At 44.8% G+C, this 19871-nt stretch overlaps 2 protein-coding genes across 4 annotated transcripts; one reads left to right on the top strand and one right to left on the bottom strand.

Moving 5' to 3' along the window:
* The first annotated feature begins 425 nt into the window (after nucleotides 1-425).
* vps35l (VPS35 endosomal protein sorting factor like) lies at nucleotides 426-12656 on the top strand. 2 transcript variants are annotated; one of them, XM_018745446.2, is made up of 30 exons: nucleotides 426-492; nucleotides 883-982; nucleotides 1268-1444; nucleotides 1558-1674; nucleotides 2056-2080; nucleotides 2189-2265; nucleotides 2589-2717; nucleotides 2804-2888; nucleotides 3030-3086; nucleotides 3221-3317; nucleotides 3481-3528; nucleotides 4113-4206; nucleotides 4327-4527; nucleotides 4668-4714; nucleotides 5163-5274; nucleotides 5750-5866; nucleotides 6133-6186; nucleotides 6287-6367; nucleotides 6450-6512; nucleotides 7371-7456; nucleotides 7567-7647; nucleotides 7746-7809; nucleotides 7904-8002; nucleotides 8255-8332; nucleotides 8477-8591; nucleotides 8791-8930; nucleotides 9609-9774; nucleotides 9884-10002; nucleotides 10136-10288; nucleotides 10925-12656. In XM_018745446.2, the coding sequence occupies exons 1-30, from the start codon at nucleotides 476-478 to the stop codon at nucleotides 11021-11023; spliced, it is 2898 nt and encodes a 965-aa protein (XP_018600962.2). In that variant the 5' UTR covers nucleotides 426-475; the 3' UTR covers nucleotides 11024-12656. The 2 variants fall into 2 exon arrangements, with proteins under 2 accessions (XP_018600962.2, XP_018600961.2); XM_018745445.2 differs by having other exon boundaries at nucleotides 1268-1450.
* On the bottom strand, nucleotides 12522-19252 carry get4 (guided entry of tail-anchored proteins factor 4). Of its 2 annotated transcripts, XR_001965830.2 has the most exons (10): nucleotides 19012-19252; nucleotides 16262-16340; nucleotides 15965-16046; nucleotides 15653-15802; nucleotides 15328-15466; nucleotides 14573-14713; nucleotides 14339-14414; nucleotides 14104-14176; nucleotides 13002-13434; nucleotides 12525-12579 (listed from the first exon to the last, which is right to left on the bottom strand). XR_001965830.2 is itself a non-coding variant. In XM_018745448.2 (9 exons), exons 1-9 carry the CDS (start codon nucleotides 19155-19157, stop codon nucleotides 13346-13348), a joined length of 975 nt encoding a protein of 324 aa, XP_018600964.1. In that variant the 5' UTR covers nucleotides 19158-19252; the 3' UTR covers nucleotides 12522-13345. The 2 variants fall into 2 exon arrangements, 1 of the variants encoding a protein (XP_018600964.1); XM_018745448.2 differs by having other exon boundaries at nucleotides 12522-13434.
* Between the last annotated feature and the right edge of the window lie 619 nt (nucleotides 19253-19871).

Here is a 19871-nt window from a genome sequence, read left to right as displayed (position 1 = left end):
TCATTGCTGTCTAGCATTAAGTTCCCTACTGATGCGAAGTTTACACTAAAGATGGAAGTAATCTGATAAGATGCATCAAACTTTGAACAGTGTGAAGGGGTACTCTGGGGAAAAAGAACTTCACATGAGGGTTTCCTAATGAAATGGGTTTCTTAGTGGGTTCATTGATTCAGCTCCAGTAAGAAGAAGCTCCCATGCATATAAATCCTAGTTATGACTGCAGTGAACTTGAAAAAAAATCACCCAGTTTTCATCAGGTTTTTCTTGTTCTTATCTAGCAATGATATGTGCCACTCAATGTTTATTATATTAGAATTACTTTCTCTACAACCAGTAGGTGGTAGGTTGCATTACAATGACGCGGAAGGCGATTCCATGATAGTGAATAAAAAAAAAAAATACATTTCCCATAAAGCACCACAGCGGAAGCGGGCTCGTTAACGAGAGGGGCGGCGGGGAGTCATATGACACAAACATGGCTGCTGTTCAGTGGTAAGGAAAATATTTTTCTTCCTTGCAGTAATGCGGTTAAGTATATTTTGTCAACATTTAAACTAGAGTGTTGTTCTGCGTAAAAGCTGATGTGCAATAAATGGACGCTGGTTACTTTGTTTTTGTGGAATATGTTGATTAAAATAAGCCATAGTTCTAACCTGAAAATCAAAATGAAATCCTCCTCAGTCTGACTCTGTTACTCGCGTGACGCGTCGCGAAGTCAGTTTAACGGTTATACACATGTCTACTTATTTATTATCTTCTCCAGTTACACGTTCAAAGGCCGAATGCACTTATAGTGGTTTCGTGTCAGTCGAGTGTTACGCCGGGGCGTTTTTGCTCAGTATTTGTCCAGCTCGCGCCCATTGTGCTCTTTCCTCTTGTCAGGCATTCGCGGGTGCGCGCGTACGAGTCTGAGCTGCGGGCCGCGCGCCTGGAGGCGGTGCCGCTGGAGCCGGGAGACCCGCACCCGCTGAAGAGCATCACGGTGAGACGATGCCCCCTACAGGCCGTGACAACACAGCATCAGCGTTTTTATATTTACATTTATTTATTTAGCGGACATTTCTCCAAGGCAGCTGCAACATTAAGCTACTTACCATGATTTACTCGTTTATAGCTGTGTAGTTTTTACTGGACTTGAAGGATCAGAGTTGAGCACACATTGCCTGGAACTGTCAGCACCTCTGTGTACCACCCACATACTTTAATATACACGCACGCACATTATCACGTGTGTATAAATATGTGTGTCGTGTTGTGCCACCTGCAGGTGACGGACTCCAAGTCACGACGGGGAGGAGGGCGGAGAGGCAGCACCTCCTCATCCTCATCCTCTGGGTCCGTGGCCCCAGACCCCCTCAGCTCCATGCTGGACGGCACAGACCCCCTCTCCATGTTTGCTGCAGCTTCCGCCAGCGAGGCTCCCACCCTCTCACACAGCACAGCGGTGGGGGTTAGCCTGTAACCATGGCAATGTTGGCTTGACCTGTACTAGGGAGGTGACCAGCTCTTCACAAGCCCTCAGCAGCCTTTTTCAGATCTGCATCTTATGTTGCGTAGGAGTCGGGCAGGAAGCGCCGGGAGAAGGAGGAGGAGGTGGGGCCAGACTTCGAACCCTGGTCAGCCAAGCGTGGAGAAATCCTAGCCAGGTTCACAACCACGGAGAAGCTGTCCATTGTGAGTGAGAAAATACACTGGCTAGCGTGGTCCCTGCATTGAGGGATGGCTGACCCTGTAGGGTCAATACTTCGCTGTAAATTACTGCTGTCGATACTGGAAATAATTTCTCTCTCTTAGCATTTGGACCAGTATTTGGGTCAGCACGTAGTCTAGTGGTTAGAACCTGCATGCTGAAGGTTGTTGGTTCAAATCCCACCCCTGCTAGAACACACTTGAACAAGGCACATACCCTTAATTGATACAAGAATACCCTGTTAGATAAATGGCTGAAAAACTGAATGCATTGGCATAATAATAGTAATGATGATAATGATAATAGCTGCACACATCAATGTGCAGTTTTTCCTAACAGCCATGTTCACTTCCTCGCCCTTACAGAACCTTTTCATGGGCTCCGACAAAGGTAAGCATTGTCCTGCTCTCTAGACCAGGTGTGACCTCAAGCCGTTTATGTTGGCATCATGACACCGAAAAGCTTCACCATCATCATGCTGGTTTTGGTGGCCTCCAGGCAAGGCCCCCAGCCCCAACTCCACAGTGTCAGAGAAGGTGCGAAACCGCCTGGAGGAGCTGGATGACATGGAGGAGGTGGGTGTTCCCTTCGCTGTCTCCTCACGAGCACAGAGTGTTTTTCGTTTATGTAACGTGAGTGTTGATGTAGCTATGTATGATATTGTAGTTGTGTCTGTATGCTGATACGTTTGGTCGTAAGTATGGCTCTGTATGACTGCATAATTTATGCAACCTATGCGCATTCCTTTTTTATACTATTAGTCTTTGTACTAAGCACTTTTCTGAAAAATACAACAGTAGGGGCTGTTCTGGCATTTGAACCTCTGACCAGCCCAGTCCCTTAATCACCATGCTACCTGCTGCCCAGCTCATGTGTGACCATGTATGTGTGGTTGCAGGGCTCTCAGCGGGAGCTGCTGAACCTCTCCCAGCAGGACTACGTGAACCGCATTGAGGAGCTGAACCAGAATCTGAAGGAGGCCTGGTCCTCGGACCAGAAGGTCAAAGCTCTCAAGATTGTAATCCAGGTGAGACCCGTTCTCTCCTCTTCATGTTCGGCACCGTACTTTCAAAACAGAGACATGCTGATTCTTTATCTCTGTGTCCTTCCCAGTGTTCCAAGCTGTTGTCCGATACATCCGTCATCCAGTTCTACCCCAGCAAGTTTGTCCTCATCACGGACATACTGGACACTTTTGGTGAGTGACCCATCGGGGGGGTTTGTCTGTCAGCTTGAACAAAACAACTGTACGGTGTGTGTGGTTAAGGAACATTTGACCTTGAGTTTTGAGTCTAACCTTGCTCGAAGGACGTGGTGTGATGGCTCTCCGTCCCCGCAGGGCGACTGGTCTATGAGAGGATCTGGTCCATGTGTTCTGACTCCCGGGCGATGCCAGGTGAGCCCACCTTGTTGATGTGTTGCTGAGTGACACCTCGTCTCTGAGCTCAGTTGTCTGGAAATGCCTTTTTACCTCCTGTCTGGCATCCTTTGGGTCCCTCACACCAATCTGACGTTCACCCCTCCTGCCAGAGTCATTCACTGCTGACGATGTCAACGACACAGCCAAGGAGACGTGCCTCAACTGGTTCTTCAAGATTGCTTCCATCAGAGAGCTCATCCCACGACTGTATCCTTGGCAACTTGGCTGCACCTGTCACATCTTCATGCATGCCAGGGTTTCCCATCCCCAGTGTCCCAGCACCCCACTCTCGTGACTCTCATGCATGTCTTTTAGGAAGAAGTTCCCCCTTACCCTTGTTCAGCTCTATATTCCTGACTTGCACACGCAGATACGTGGAGGCGGCCATCCTGAAATGCAGTTTCTTCTTGTCCAAGACGTAAGTTTTGGACTTTCACTATCAGATTCTGCAGTGGCTGTGTGATTAAATACAAAAATGAATGCTGTGAATCCTCGTCTTATAAACACAATTGAGACCTGAGGGATGTTTACAGTTTGTTCTGTTTGTAACTCCACAATTACCCCTGAATAACAATGAACTTAGAGGTAATATTAGAAATGCTGACCCTCATGGACACCATGTATAAGCGGTAAAGTTTATATATTCTGTTTGGAGGAACTCTACTGCCATCTATCAGCCGGACATGTCAACACAAGCTGAATGCCGACTACAGACGTGTGTTTGAAACGATGTGCAAAGAAAATGCAGTTGAAAAATAAACTGAAATGTTTGTGTCTTTGAAAATTCATAACTAGGCTATGCATAACTTTATGATCTTATGTATGAAATTACTCTTCTTTAATCCTTCACATTACGGACTCTTGTTACAAGAGTACAGGTGCAGTTATTTGCCAGCGGTGTAAATGCAAAACGTGTAATTCCAAGTCCAGTTCCTTGATCCATATTAGTTGTGGCTGTTTAATAACACCCCCCCCCCCCCCCCCCTTCTGATTGACCCACAGCGGCATTCAGGAGACTCTGCCTCGCCTCACAGCGATGATCCGGGGCATAGGGGACCCCCTGGTGGCGGTCTATGCCAGAGCCTACCTTTGCAGGGTGAGACTCACCTCCTTTATTGACCACTCCACATCTATCTGGATTTTTACCGTGCCACCTAAGGAAAACCACGTGAGAATGTTACACACTGGTTGACAGCCATATGTTAAATTCCACCAGGTGGGCATGGAGGTGGCGCCACACCTCAAAGAGAGCCTGAAAAAGAACTTCTTTGATCTGCTGGCGTCGTTCCGGCAGATCCACAGCGACAGCGTGCAGAACCAGCTGGTGCTGCAGCGCGTGGAGATCCCTGTCTACCTGACCCTCTACTCCCCAGCTATCAACTGGATCCTGCAGTGTGTATCCTACCGGGCACCGGAGGTGAGCCCACACGCTGATGGCTGACCTAAGTCAGTTGTAACTCAGAGCCTGATTTACAGATTCAGGTACTTCAGTCTTCATGTTTAGACTTTTGCCACATGTTTGGAGTCACCTTTGACCCGTGTCTGGTGTTATTGCAGACGTTACTGACAGAGATGATGGAAAGGTGCAAGAAATTGGCAAACAAGTGAGTCTTCCTTCCTACTGGGATTCTTAGGTTTTGGGAAACAGATTGGGTGCTAGAGAATGAGGATGATGATGATGGTGATATAATATTGTATATAATAATCACTTGTAATATCTAGTGCTGCAGTTTATTAATTTAACTGATGCTTTTTTCCAAAGCAGCTTACAATGTTGGGTTTGCACATAAAGCTACTTACAATTACTTACTCATTCATACAGTTCGGTAACTTTTATAGGTATTAATGCAGAGTAAGTACCTTGATCAAGGGTACTACAGCAGTTTAAACCCAGGTCCTCTGAGGGGAGGGTGACTGCTCAAGTCACTACACCACCCATGTTTGTTCTCAGTCAGCTTAGCCTGTTATCACGCTTTAATAACATCCAAAAAAACAGCAGGAATATGTCATAGATTTTTTGGTCAGAGGGGATTGTCTTATGTCTTTCCACAGTGCTTTGCTGCTGAACTCTGTGATGTGGGCCTTTCGTGCAGAATTTGTGGCAGCCAGGGCCACAGACTTCATTGGCATGATAAAGGACTGTGACGAGGCTGGGTTTCCCAAGGTCAGAGAATGTTCTTGTGCACCTTTGTTTCCCCACACCAAGACACAGCTCCTTGGTATTGTATTAGTTTATGATAAAATGGAAAACATAACTCAATACCAGACAATGAGAGAACAGCTTCACCCTCTAGAGTATGCTATGGTAGCTATGCTGGTTAAGATTGCCGTGGCCTTGGTAAAGATCACCAACTCTGAGTAGCAAAAGAGCTCCACACCATGATGCTGCCACCACCATCCTGGAGAGTGGAAACCACACAAGCACAACTCATTTGGTCTCCTTCTCTGGGTCTTACAAATACTCAACTACCTTTCTATACATCTGACTTCCACTCCTCAAACACCAACTTTTACTGTTTTTTTTGGTCCAGACTAGTCTGGTTTCAAGTAGGTGTACTCTGTACTCACACTGCTCACTTGTACTGTAATTAACTTTTTATTGTTTTATGTTGAATTTCACAATACCCCCTGCCCAACAGCACCTACTGTTTGGCTCTTTGGGCCGGAGTCTGGCCTGTGCCGACCCCCCAGAGAACGAGAGGCTGTCCATCTTGAATGAAGCGTGGAAGGTGATCACCAAAGTGCGCAGCCCACAAGTAAGCACCATGGAGCAGATGGGGGAAACTGGGAATAATGGGAGTATCAGCATAGCGCAAATAAAATTTGTTGATTTTACTGTTAAGCATCACATAAATAAGGGTTACTTTCTCTAAGGCAACTTACAACGTTTGTATGGAAAGAGTGGTTTACCTGTTTATACAGCTGGGTAATTTTTACTGTATCAATTCAGGGTGAGTACCTTGAACAAGGGTACTACACATTGGTCATACAATCAGCTCCTGTGCATCCTCTCTCCCTGCAGGATTATATCAACTGTGCTGAGATCTGGGTGGAGTTCACCTGTCGGCACTTCACAGTGAGTGTTTGCATGTGTGTGGGGTGATCATGCACAATTCAAACAAAGTCTCTGGGGCACGTCACCGTGTCCCTCACTCTGTTTCTATCTTGTGTTTCAGAAACGGGAGGTCAACACTGTGCTTGCAGACATCATCAAACACATGACACCAGACCGTGCCTTTGAGGACGCCTACCCTCAGGTTGGTGAAGTCCAGAGATCAGGTTTTGGTGGGCTGGACAAAGGAGCCAGATTATGATGTATTTTCCTTTTTTGTGTTACAGTTGCAGTCGGTGATAAGGAAGATCCTCAACTACTTCCACGACTTCTCTGTGCTCTTTTCTATGGTGAGAAACAAGGAGCTCAGGATGTTCTATGGAAAAAAATTTTGCAAGAAATTGATGAACTGGTGACCATAAATTGCCCTTAGTGTAGGTGTGTATGTCTGTGTTTGTGTGTGTGTGTGAATGTGCTGCAATGTATTGGTGCCTTGTCTAGAGTGCACCCTGCCTTGCGTCCTGTTTTTCCAGAACAGGCTCTGCACCACCACAGCCCTGCTTTTGACGAGTAATTATTGGTGATGGGTGGATGGTTTTTAATGTTCTATTTTTAGCATATTAGTATTAAATATAATGCCTACCTGTGTGTAATGCACACTCGCAATCTCAAGTTTTGCTATAATGTAAGAATCTGAAAGCATATGTGTAATACACAGGTTTACTTCAGGGTCAATTTGGAAACGATTTCATTACAGATAAGATGCTTTTTTTTTTTTTTTTTTACATTTTCTGATTAATAGAATTGTACAAATCTGTTTTAATGTACAGCAAGTTGCTGTATGTTTTGTTTTTTCCAAGTACAAGAAGGGTTACATCTGTTAAAGAAAATTTTCAAACTGAATTCATATCTTTGATTTGTAAATAATGATACTGTCAATATAAATGTACAAGGCGCATTGTTTGTGCTGTGTAACGGTCATGTGTTCAGCAACTCAGTGCCATCTCTTGCCAACCTGCAGCCTGAAAACAACTTTGGAAAAATTTTATCTTATGTATAGTCAGCACCTGGACTTTAGAAAATAATGCAGTTTTTTACACAAATTATCTTTACTGCTAATTATAATGCCATTATGGCACACAGTCAGGGTCTGGGCTGTGGTTGGTTAGAGGTACAGGTGTAACAGCTGCCCCCCATCTCCCCCACAGGAGAGGTTCCTACCCTTCCTGGACATGTTCCAGAAAGACAGCGTGCGCGTGGACGTGTGCCGCTCCATCATGGAGGTCTTCATCAAGTATGTTATTCTCTCACACTTTCCTAAGGCAGGTTCTCTTGATCTCCACCATAGCTCTGCACAATCATATCACTGTATGTGTGTGTGTATGTCTCTGTGTGTTTGCCCAGGCACCAGCAGGAGCCCACAAGGGACCCAGTCATTCTTAATGCCCTGCTGCACGTCTGTAAGACTATGCACGACTCTGTGAAGTGAGTTTCCCAGAAGCTCCTGCATGACATGGATTCATATTGATTATGTGTGCATGCATGCTGGTATGTCCTGACCCTGCTCTGCCCCTCACCCCTAGCGCTCTGACTCTGGAAGATGAGAAGCGGTCTCTCTCCCTGCTCATAAATGGCTTCATCCGCATGGTGAGCCCCCCTCCCGACCTCGCCTTGTACACCTCACATCCGTCCCTGTAGGGGCAGCTCACCTCATTCCGCTTTCCCTCCGTCACCCCCCCAGGTTTCTTTTGGACGTGATTTCGAGCAGCAGCTCAGCTTCTGTGTGGAAGCCCGTGCTACATTCTGCAACCTAGAACCAGTGCTGGTGCAGCTCATTCACGTGAGCCCCCATTTTTTCATGATTTTTAGTTGTATTCCAGGTCCATTATTACAAACCATTATATTACTTTGTATCATACAAATTGACAAGACTACATTGTTTTACTGATTCCTTTATTCCCTATATTTGTACTTCAAAATTTTTTTAGAAGTTTCGCAATTTTTTTCTGGCTGTATCACAGTGGCTTAAATCCATAGTCTGCTGTATCAGTAGTTATAATCAGTAAACAATAAACTGACCTATTCTCCCCAGACGGTGAACCAGCTGGCGATGGAGACACGCCGCGTAATGAGAGGGAACCATTCCCGCAAGACGGCAGCGTTCGTCAGGGTCAGTCACCACAGGACCAGGGCCTGAGGCATTCTCATTTAGGACCTGTTTACTTTCCTACCATTGTTTAACCACAGCAAATCACATGCTACCTCCTCCTTCCTTTGCATCGGGTTCTTCTCTACTCACACGGTCCCCATCCAGGCGTGTGCTGCCTACAGCTTCATCACCATCCCCTCCCTCACCAGCATCTTCAGCCGTCTCAACCTCTACTTGCTGTCCGGGCAGGTGGCGCTGGCCAACCAGTGTCTTTCCCAGGGTGAGCTCACAGAGACATTTATCCAGCTGGACATATTTAAGGAAGTAATCTAGGTTGAAAACATTTCTGAGAGCTACAGTAGTCCCTTCTGGAACTTTTAACTAGTAGCCGGATATTTATGTACTGTGCCTCTAACCTCAGGCACCAGAGCCTAGTGGCGAGGGTGACTGATTGCTTGCCAATCCTCTCTCCTGAACAGCTGACGCATTCTTCAAGGCGGCAGTCAGCCTGTTGCCCGAAGTGCCACGATCAATCACTGTTGAGGGCAAACTGCGCTCTTCCGAGGCCTTCCTGCTTGACTTTATCAGCAACTTCCTGTCCACGCTGCTGGTGGTGCCGGTTAGTCCCACCCCTTCCTGCTCTTCATTTCATACATTTATGGATATACAATAAAGTTACAGGATCAAAGTGGCAGCACTAGGGAGCCTACAGTCCAGCCAGTAAGCTATGGCATAACGTAGACCAAGCAGCTGATGATAGTGGCCCGGAGATTTTCTCCACAGAGACAGACATTGTGAGGTTTGTAGTTCAATTATTTACCCATTCATACAGCTGGATAAAGTAATTTTAAATCACTTATTTATTATAGCTGTGTCTGAGACCTTTACAGGATCTAGCCACCAAATAAATTAAGGTACAGCTGTATTAAGATTTTATTGATTTTTGAATTAATGTTCCAAGTGACTTTGGAGTTACAAACAAAACAAGTTCCGATCCAAAATGTGTTAATAATTTAGAATGCTTTACTGTGGCACAGTATAGGTGCGGTGTAGATAAGTTACAATGTTTGATACTTAACCGTAACAAATTAATCCATAATGTGAATGCCATAGAGCCATGGGCTACAGAATGTCAGCACTGGTATGTGGATATAAAGGAGAAGATGCTGTAATGTAAGCTCTAATTTAATAGCAGTGAGGCATGATGATGATTGTGGAGAGCAGATGGCTATGGAGATGTTTTAGAGGAGGACTGGAAGGTATAATGTTGACATTAAGTGCAGCTGCTGTGTCCCAGGACCACCCAGAGCAGGGTGTGCTGTACCTGGTGCGCGGTCTGCTCAACATGGTGCAGGACTACACCTGGGAGGAGAACAGCGACGCCAAGGTTCGCGTATACATCAGTGCCCTGCCCCTGCTGGCGGCCATGAGCCAGGACACCTACCTGTACGCCATCCCTAAAGGTATCTGATATACCTGGACACACCACCTGCTGTGCTGGAGGAGACCAGACTCATGGGAAAGAGTTGAGAGCAGAGCAGTGAAGGGCACCTGACCTGCTTCTCTTCCCAGTGGACTCTAACGAGACGCTGTATGGCGGAGACCCCAAGTTCCTGGCCGAGGTCAACAAGCTGTGCGAGACCCTCATTGGGCAGGTGCTGGACCACCTGAAGGCCTTGGGCAGAGATGAGGTGAGGGACCCTCTCATGTATATACACACACATACTTAGGAATCCTGAGAAGTGTTAGTATGGCCCATGATGGCCCAGGTCCTGTCAAACCCTTGTGTGTGTGTGTGTGCGTGTGTGCGCGTGTGTGCTTTAGGGTGCAGGCGTGCGCAAGCAGGGTACCTTGGCCTTCTCCCTATTCGGCTGCTTGCTGGCTCACGGAGACCTGCGCAACAACAAGCTCAGCCAACTGGCCGTCAATCTGTGGAACCTGAGCCACAAGCACGGCTACTGTGACACGCGCAATTCTGTGAGTTGCCAACAACACACATACTTCAGTAGCTCCTTTGCTGTAATGATGTATAATTCACTCTGGTAGTGGTGGGCAAAGCTGGGAAACACTATTTTCTCCCATGACATTTGATAAAAGGCACAAAAATAGTACACTGGTTCCTCAACTTATGAACACAATTGAGTGGGACTGTGTGTAATTTGATTTGTTCCTAAATCATTTTTACCACTAAATTGTGATAAAGGCTTGTAATACAGGTGTATTTTGATTTTACTTTAAACATTCTAGTGTATGTACTGTATGTTAGGTTCTGTAAAAGTCTTGGATACAGATATCAATTAATTAAAATGAAAAGTAAAAATGTCTGCCGAAAATAACACTATCGGCTGTTTCATCACAAACAATATTGTACAATATTCTTGTTATTGATCACTGATGCTCAGGAGCACCCAATGTGAGCTGTAAAAACTGAGGGTGGGAGTTGAATTAAGGCAATCACTCCCACACTCCTGTCTGGGTGCACTTTATTGCCATCTGTAGGCTCATGGTAAACTAAGTTGCATTTGCTCTGCTAGTTTTACAAAATGTTTGATTTTGAAAATGGATAACTTGAGCATTTGTAACATGGCCTTATGAGTTCATCTTTGCGGCCAGGTGCGCACCCTGGAGTACATCAAGCACCAGAGCCAGCAGCCAGACATGGCCCACCTCTCCGAGATGGCTCTGCGGCTCTCGCTGCAATCCAGGGCATAAATGAGGCCGCCTCCCACCAGCCTGTGCTCTTTCTGCTGGAATGTACCTAGAGCCTGTTTGCCCTGGTCGGCACTGCTGTCAGGACCACCTTCCCCCTGAGGCAACAGGAGGTGGGCCACTCACTACTGCTCTAATAGTTTGTTCTCAGCTATATATCAAATAATGTGAGGCTCTGGTTTTAAAGCCAGTTTATGGTCCTTTGTGTATCTCAAAAACCTAGCAAACGTATCCCTATTGCATTTCAAATTCCAATTTGCATAAGGCAGGAAGTGGCCAATAGCGGTAACCACGCAGTAGAGTTTGTCGTATGTGTAGGATGTGAATACGTGCATAATGGTTAAACAAGCTGCTTCATGTAGAGTTGTGCACAAGGTGTGTTGATTTCTTTAGAAAAATGCCTTATTTACTGTACTTTATACAAAGGAGTTAACTATAGAATGTAGCTGTTGACTTTCCACAACTCCACCTCTAAGGCAGCCTCCTGTTATGCCCCACACCAGCGCACATGTCAAAAACTAGTTTTTCCATGTTTTGTACATTACAGAAAATTACATGAATTTAGAACATTATGCAGTGTCTACATACTGATTCTTTTCATAACGGTCTGCTTTATTTACTAATACAAATGAGATTTGAGGTGACAAGCTTTGAGTCCGGTGTTGTAACTGCTGTCAGAGAGCCGTACGCATAAAAGCAGACCGGCCAGCGCTGGTTCAGTAGTTTTATTTCACAGGATGGTTACTGCTCCAAACACCTGCCTGAGAGAAGCCTCTAGAGATATCAGGCACGATCTCCCTATTAAAACTTAAAAAGCACACCAGCTTAACAACGGTTTCCAAAAATAAAGGGGTCTGCCATCGCTGGATTAGTACGTGACAGACTCTTCCGTGCCGTCGTCTGTCTGACCACGTCTTTTGAAGCAGACACAGTGGAAGATGGACTGAAGTCCTGTTTTATATTCATTAACACGTGATCATATGAAGAAACAAGCCCCCTTTGCATTCCAGACCATTAAAGAAAAGAGACATGCCCATTTGCTTTGAGAAACTTCTGGTCACACTTGGAGAATGTACAACTTTAATGTCATAAAACGCAACCAGATATCCCATGTCTCACACACCTCACATTCAGACATCCTGTATATAAATGTCAATATGACAATAAACACTCTAAACAAAAGGTCAGTGTGTCATGGGGTGTCCTATCTTAGGGTCAGGGCCAAAATTACATGTGTGTCTCACCACTCCGAGCAATTTATGAAGGCTGCTGAAGTTCACGTATGGTAAAGGGTCTGTGAATTAAACAGCTCACCTACTGGGCTTGAGGACCAAGACACACATGTTCACATTTTATTACCATGACTTAGTTCTCCCTTTAATCCACTCTGCAACTAATACCTAAAAGACGTGCTGAACAGTCATCAGCCAGCACAGGCGACCGCAACCGGGCTGCTACGTGAACAAAGACAAAGCGAACACAGCACAACATGTGTGAACTGTTGGTTTGTACATTTTTAGCCATTTATTTTTTTATCAATTGCCCCAGGTCACCACGTTCTGGAGGGGGGAAAAGGAAATAAACATTCAGTTACTCTAACAGAAAACGTTCAGAGGACGGTGACTAAAGTACGAGGACAAGCACAAGCTAGCAGCAACATCGGCAATGGCTTGCACTGGAAGCCGAGCGCCCCACACACACACACTCACATAAACACACATGCCCACTCATCTTCACAGTTGCGAGGCCCATCTTAACTCTGCCACAACTCAATTCAGACACACACCCAGCGTGCATTTTAAACGGAAGGTATTGTTACTGTTAACAGTATTGGGGAAACTTGCCCACAACAATGGCAGAAGGGCACAAAATGGGAGCTTCTGGTCACGGTCTCCTCCTCCTCCAACATCAACAAGTGCGCCCAGAGCTGGTATCGCTACAAATGGCAGTTTGTGTGTGTGAGACCGTTGGGATGACGTACCTCTGTCCATCTGGACGTGTCGGGGGAGAAAGTCCAAAGCAAAACTGACCTTTTACCACTTTTCAGAAAACAAAAACAACACAAAAAAAAAAATCTGAAAACTGCAGAAAAAGTAATTCCCTTGCCCCTTCTGAAAAATAAAAATTAAATACTTAAATTAAACGAACGGAAAACTGTTTAGAGCTTGCAGTTTTGATGCAGTCCAGGTGGCGCTGAGAAGACTGGTTGGTCACGGCCGTTTGTTCTGGTTCAGGTGTAGTGTGCTGGGCCTGGGGGTGCTGTCCATCGAGCCGCTGTTTGGAACTCAGCGCCCGCCTGGTTCCGCCACACCTCCTACCAGTCCCTCAATCCAACTCGATGGGACTGCCATCTTCCTGTGCCTCTTCACCCTCCTCTTCCTCACCTGAGCCCATCAGGCTGTTCAGCAGGTTGCCTGGCACAAACACACACACATTCTTCAGCGAAGCAACTGGAAGCTTGTTATTTTAAACAATTGATCCAACATCTGTTTGAATGAAGCGGGGGGGGGGGGACTTGTTTACACCTGTGTAGTTCCACCAACAAGGTCCCAGTGGTACAGTGTTGTAAAATGTGAGTTGCTATGACCCATTAACCAGTAAAATTTGTTCATTCACTGGGGAAAATATGTAGGCCATTGGTCAGAGCCATCACATCACAATCCAATTTCCATCCCCTTTCACTCATTTCTCATCTTCTCTTTTGGTGTAACTTTCCCAATTGTAATATTTACTGCAAATTCTTTTGCGTTAAAAAAAAAATTGTAGCTCTCTATATCTTTGATGATAAACCTTGTGCTACATGAAATTATTATTGAAACAGTGCCAATCTCTGCAATTCTCACAGCGTAATTATCGTAGTCACTCCTACAGGGGAGGTGTGAGATGCCTCCCAGAAAATCTGTCTTGACTATTAGTTCACTTTCAGAAGGAGTAAACATTGAGTTCACTTTCAGTTGAGGTGTGCTAAAAAGGTTAAGAATCCCTGTGAAAGATGATGATATTACAATGGAGAGCTGGTGGTACTCAGGGAAGAAAAGAAGTATGAAGGGGCCCTGGGAAAACACACTGAGGACCAGTCTTACCTAGCAAACCCCCGTAGGACGAGGACTGTTTGGGTGGCACACCAAAGAACAGTTGTCCTATTCTGTCCAGGTACTAGTGCAGCCCCCAGAAAGCCAGAGTAAAGAAATTAAACAAGTGTCACTCATCCAGCAGGACATTGGGATACAGGTTCCAATGGGTGACAAAGAAGAGGGGAGAGTGACAGCAGTCGTGAGAAAGCTTGCGAAACGACACTTGTCACAGGCAGATATTCACCTCGTTGTACATCGGGTCCCTCTTCAGAGATGGCTGATACTGCTCACATAACACTGTGAAAACTGTTAACTTGCCCCTATGAGAGTGAGGAAAAGGAAGACACCGTCAGACATCATGGGAAGAAACACTTAGCGGGGACCTGGTAGTTAAAAGCATTCAAATTTCAACCGTAAGGGGCCTGCTGTTGTGGTCTAGAGTAAGTTCTTTTGGCACAGTACAGCGTCCCTCACTCACCCGTCCACGGCCAGCAGCAGGAACCAGATGAAGTTGAGCAGCGGCTGCACAAATGGAGGCCCCCCCTCAATGGACGGGTGCTTCTGTGTATATGTGGTGAATACCACAGATGCACTGTTCTTGTTTTTCAGACAGAGGAACCTAACCACATGGAGGGGGGGGTCGGTCATCACAGGAGCATTCTGCTGCTGGACCCTTCAAGTTACCAACTTGAACCTGTCACCTGTGTGTGCAGTGATCCAACCCATTCCTCCAACTTAACTGGCCCAGTTGCTGCTATCATTTGATTGACACTTTACTCAAGTTTTCTTCCAAGATGATGTACAATGTGAGGTTTTTATACTAAGCTACTTAGAATGATTTACCAATTTATACACCAAGGTAAGTAATTATAATTATCCATGATACTACAGAAGAGGATAGTCTTTCAATTGCCAACCACTGCGCCACCTGCTGTTCCCTTGATTTCACATAACTCTGCTTGTGTATTCAAAACCACTCAAAACAAGGCAATGGAAAACAGAATTTTAGATGAAAACCATTTTTTTATAACTGGAATGAAATTTTCCAGACATACAGGCTGCAAAGAATTGCTAGATCTACTGTAAACAGTATGAACCACTTTGGATTAAAACATCCATCAATCTCCTAAACATGTCAACATAGGAGCAAAGGCACGCGAACAGGATATTTATTTTAAATTAAAAAAAAAAAAAAAGGACATATGTACTCAATCAGAAGGGGTGGCCACTCACTGCAAGACAGCCTGAGCCACGAACATGTCCACCTCGCTGCGGAAACCCCGTGATGCCGAGTACTCCACAAGCATCTGGGCGCACCCCTCGCCGTCGGACGAGTGCAAGAAGTGGTAGCGTGATTCGCTGTAATTTTGTTCTGGTTGTGAGAGATGAAAATCGGTACACATCCGTAGTAATTACACGACAGTGTCTCCTAGTCCAGCTCCTGACACATTCCTCCACTTTGGTATCATCTATGCTGCATCTTGTCCCCCCCTCCCCCCCCTCACTGCATCTCACAATACATGTCATGTGTACGTCCTGCGTATTTGTTCCCACATACCTTTCCATAAGGTCAGAGCCAGCAGCTGGTGCAGCTTGGGGTGTCCCAGCTTACCAGACCCCCCGGTGGACCACTTGATTGCCCGGGACACAAAGGCCACCCTCTCAGGAGAGTTAGGGTCCATCAGGCTGAATAGCTTGACTAAGTTCTCTACAGAAACACCCCAAACAGCTCACACACAAGCACAAACAATACTACTCAAGTGCATTTTAACTATGCAGATACAATAAAAGAAGTGACAGGGGTTGAAGCAAGGTACATCAGTGAGGGCAATCCATCATTCTTGTGTCTCACGCACAAAGTTGGACTCACCTAAAATCTCTTCTGTCACTTTTGTTTCTGACTTCTCCAGAGACTCGAGCACAAGCATGGACAGGTCAGCTGCACTGTTTTGCTGCAAGAGGAAAATGCAATATTAACTAACTGCTCCAAGCACAGTTTAACATCTAATACACAATTTGACACAAATAATACAAAAAAAATTCATACACGTCAAACACTAGGGACCCCACACTGAATCTGAATATAAAGCTCTTTCAAAGAGACTAGACACCTCTTGCCTCTGAGAATTCAAAAGGAAGCAAGACATTGCTTTTCACTGTGTTTTACCTGGTTGTAGCTGAAGAAGAGTAGGGCTCCGTTGTACATCAGTTCTCTAGCCTCAACATGCTTGGCCTGTGACATATACCTGTTCAAGGAGACACACCAAGAATAAATGAAAAGGTTTGAACAAATTTTTACAACAATGAAAACTAACATTTAACTGCTAATTTTACAAAAGTAAAATTTATAGCATTTAACTACTCATTTTTACAGTAATGAAGAAATGTGTCTGCTATCAGAAAGGCCACAACTCCCCCAGCACCAGAAAACTATTTCCAATGTGTGTTAGGAATATTACTTTAACAGAAATCCTTTGTGGATACTCACACATGCCAAGGTCAACCGTAACATAATAAATTGTTTTTTTAATTTCCATTTATCCTTTATTTCTTTCTCCACAGTGACAATGCAAGACAATTTATCCATTTCTACTCAAGAAGAATTTTTACTGTATACGTTTAAGTACGCTGAGAAAGGGTACGAGAGGAGACTGGACCATAGACCTTCATGCTGCAACAGCTCCAGCTACTAAACTGCCTTCTGTCCATTATCAACACCATTTAAAATTCATTGACATTAAGGCCCCTATTTGGACTGCAGATGTAAAAATACTGATGTATTTTTATACAGTTTATACATCTGTATACAGTTCTAGAAGCACAACCACAAAAATCACTTCATAAACTATTGAAAATGTAAATGGTTTTCAAACTATTTTTTCGCTGGCCACGTAGGTATTGATCTGCATTACATTGCACAAAGGTGTGAGAGGTGTAACTATGCCTAGACTCCCTAAACGCTGTTCCATCGCCATCACACCCAAAACATCTGTATTGGCATGTTTTAGGGACGTCAACACACACACACACACACACACGCGCGCCTCTTAATGCCTGACCAACAGATAACTGATCCTCATCCTGTTTTATATTTTCAGCGAAAATGTCCCATCAATAACACAAACTGGACGTCACCTTATCCTGTACCTAGTCTGAGCCTTAATGACAGGCACCTCCGTTACTTTGTCCTGAAAACACCTGACTAATGTACTTATACAGATTAACACCAAGGTAAACCCAATTTTTCTGTAATATAGCGTTGCTACTCTTTACAGGCACGTAGCAAAATACTTGCACACTTAACAGTATCAGCAAAAGAACATCATCTTTAATGGTAAATGAAGGACACCATGGACAGCCAGGAAAACACAGAAGTCAAATCAAAGTAAAAACTATTTAATGATGAAGGTGATTGTACTTAGGAAAATCACATCGTCTTATAAATGGTGATGCCTGGAAAAGCTGGAGGGGAGGGGAGGGGAGGGGAGGGGAGGGGAAAAAAAAAAAAAGTGGACGACGACTAAGAATCGCACTGACGCTCTCAATCGCAATGACAACAGACACACCCCCTTTCAACACTGAGGACACAAGTGGAGGCCAGAAGGTTCTGGAGGCCATAAAGTTCTGGAGGCTTGCTTCTGCGGTTGCCAACAATCACGCTGACCCGACCGCACTCAACGGCAAAGAGGAGGGATGAAAGGAAGGCCAGCTTCAGTCCCCAGGGCGAAACGTTTAGTCCAGGAGAAGCGATCCACACCGATGGGAGAACCGACGGGGTCTTAAGACGACCTCAAACGTTCCACCTCAATGCCAAGGTGGGCAGAAGACGAACCCATGGGACCAAATCAGACAAACTTCAGCTTCCTCAACAGATCACATCTCTTTTTAAGTCATGTATCACAGCAGAAGTTTGAGAACAAGTTTACCAGCTTGCGTTTGGAAACACAGCCAATCTGAATACCTTTAAAAGTCCACAATATTGTTGGTGTCCCAAACCAGAAAGCCACACTAAATTACCCAACAGATCCAGAAAAACACCATTATTATTATATCCAAAGACAGAGATTTATAAACTCAAGTTGACTGGAAATTGGGTGTCCGAAAGTCCCACTCTACTACTACACTTAGTAGCTCTTGATGTAACAATGTACAAACTCGACATTGTTATCAGCCTTCATGTAATTTAAAAAATGTTTTCCATCCCCCCCTCAACCCAGTGACGTTTTCACCCGCAGTAACGTAAGTAACAAACTAAAGTGTAACACGTAGCTACCCGATGTAACTGTAAACCCCGCAAAACGAGCCATGAACTAACTGGGTGTATTAATGTTTTATAAAACATGACGTATTCATTTTCTGCCTGCATATATTCACTAAATAATGATGTTTCCGGACAATTTCCAAATAAAAATCTAACAGAATGATGACCGGTCTTGAGAATTAGGGTAGCGCGCAGAGCACCATGCCATGCTGCAGCAATCTGAATCTAGGATCGATTCTCTCTGACTGACTCTGTGTCAGTGGGCTCAGTAGTGGGTTAGCGACACCAATTTATAGACATTCTGTGCAAAAGGTAAGCTGGTTAGGAAAAATAAAATAAGTTATCAAGGCAACGGCACGCCAACTTTCTGGTTAACACTCAGTGTAGCTAGTCAGCTAACTAGCCAGCAAGCTAATTCCGAACAACCTACCAAAATCAAGGAACACTTGACTGACATTTAAGGCGTCCATTCACAAAGCAGGACGGACTGTGAAAGGCGGAGCGATACTGCAGTCCACCAATCGCGTATAAAGTCAGGATCTCTCACGGGTTCGTTTGGCTGACAGACAGAAAGATCTAGAAACAGGCCTCAGCAGTCACTAGAAACGTTTTACTTTTTCCACACCTATTAACCGTGAATGAAATATAACACTCACCTAAAGAATAAGGTCCGATACATCTGATGGGCTTCATAATAATCGCCCTTCTCCACACTTGCTCGAAGTTTCCCTTCGACTCGCTGGACTCCTCCGCGGTTTCTGGCGCTGGAGCTCTTCAGAGCCGCCTCCTGCTCCGACATCATTTTCTGCTTCAGCCGAGTCCTGTCGGCGGAGCGTCAGAAAAGAAACGACAAACGGGACGTGTCTCTTCCGGCTCTCCGTCGCTTCCGGTGACGTTACACATGTGACCAGCATTTTTGGGTGGGAAGCGGGGGGGGGACTAACGTTGCTTCTTGCTGTGATTGAGGTGTTAAGTTCTGTGTTAATTACATTGATAAAATAGGGGCTAAATCAACATTTCTGCATTTCGTTAGTAACTTCGTTCTGGTGCCATTAAGTCGGAACAATAATACAGAAGCTATACTTCATAATTATGGGACTGAGGTCTCCCCAAATAGTCGTTTTGTGACTTGGCGATTTGGCATTTTAGTCGTCCCATTCAAAATTTCCCTGAGAACCTTTAAACGACAAATTATATTTGAACTACACATTAGTCTTCTATAAAACTGACTATAAAATGACTTCTAAGCATCAGCCAGGAGGAGGAGCCATTGTATAATGCAAACAAACTATATTTATAAAACAGAAAGGAGACCAAAGACCTGCCTTAATTTAACCATGGATGACCAAGATGAATTTGTTCTAACATATGATTTAAAGAGCTGTACTCCAATCTGAACACACACAACCTCTCCCTCTCCACTATTTATCCTTAAAGAAATCATTACTATATTAATTGAAAATGTTAATTTACAAGAGACAGGACAAACGCTCCAAAACTCTCAAAAATTAAGTTC

Source organism: Scleropages formosus, chromosome 1 (assembly GCF_900964775.1).
Source record: "Scleropages formosus chromosome 1, fSclFor1.1, whole genome shotgun sequence".
Lineage (NCBI taxonomy): Eukaryota > Metazoa > Chordata > Actinopteri > Osteoglossiformes > Osteoglossidae > Scleropages > Scleropages formosus.
The sequence above is the reverse complement of the archived record's forward strand: the minus strand, read 5'-3'. Positions and strand labels throughout refer to the sequence as shown.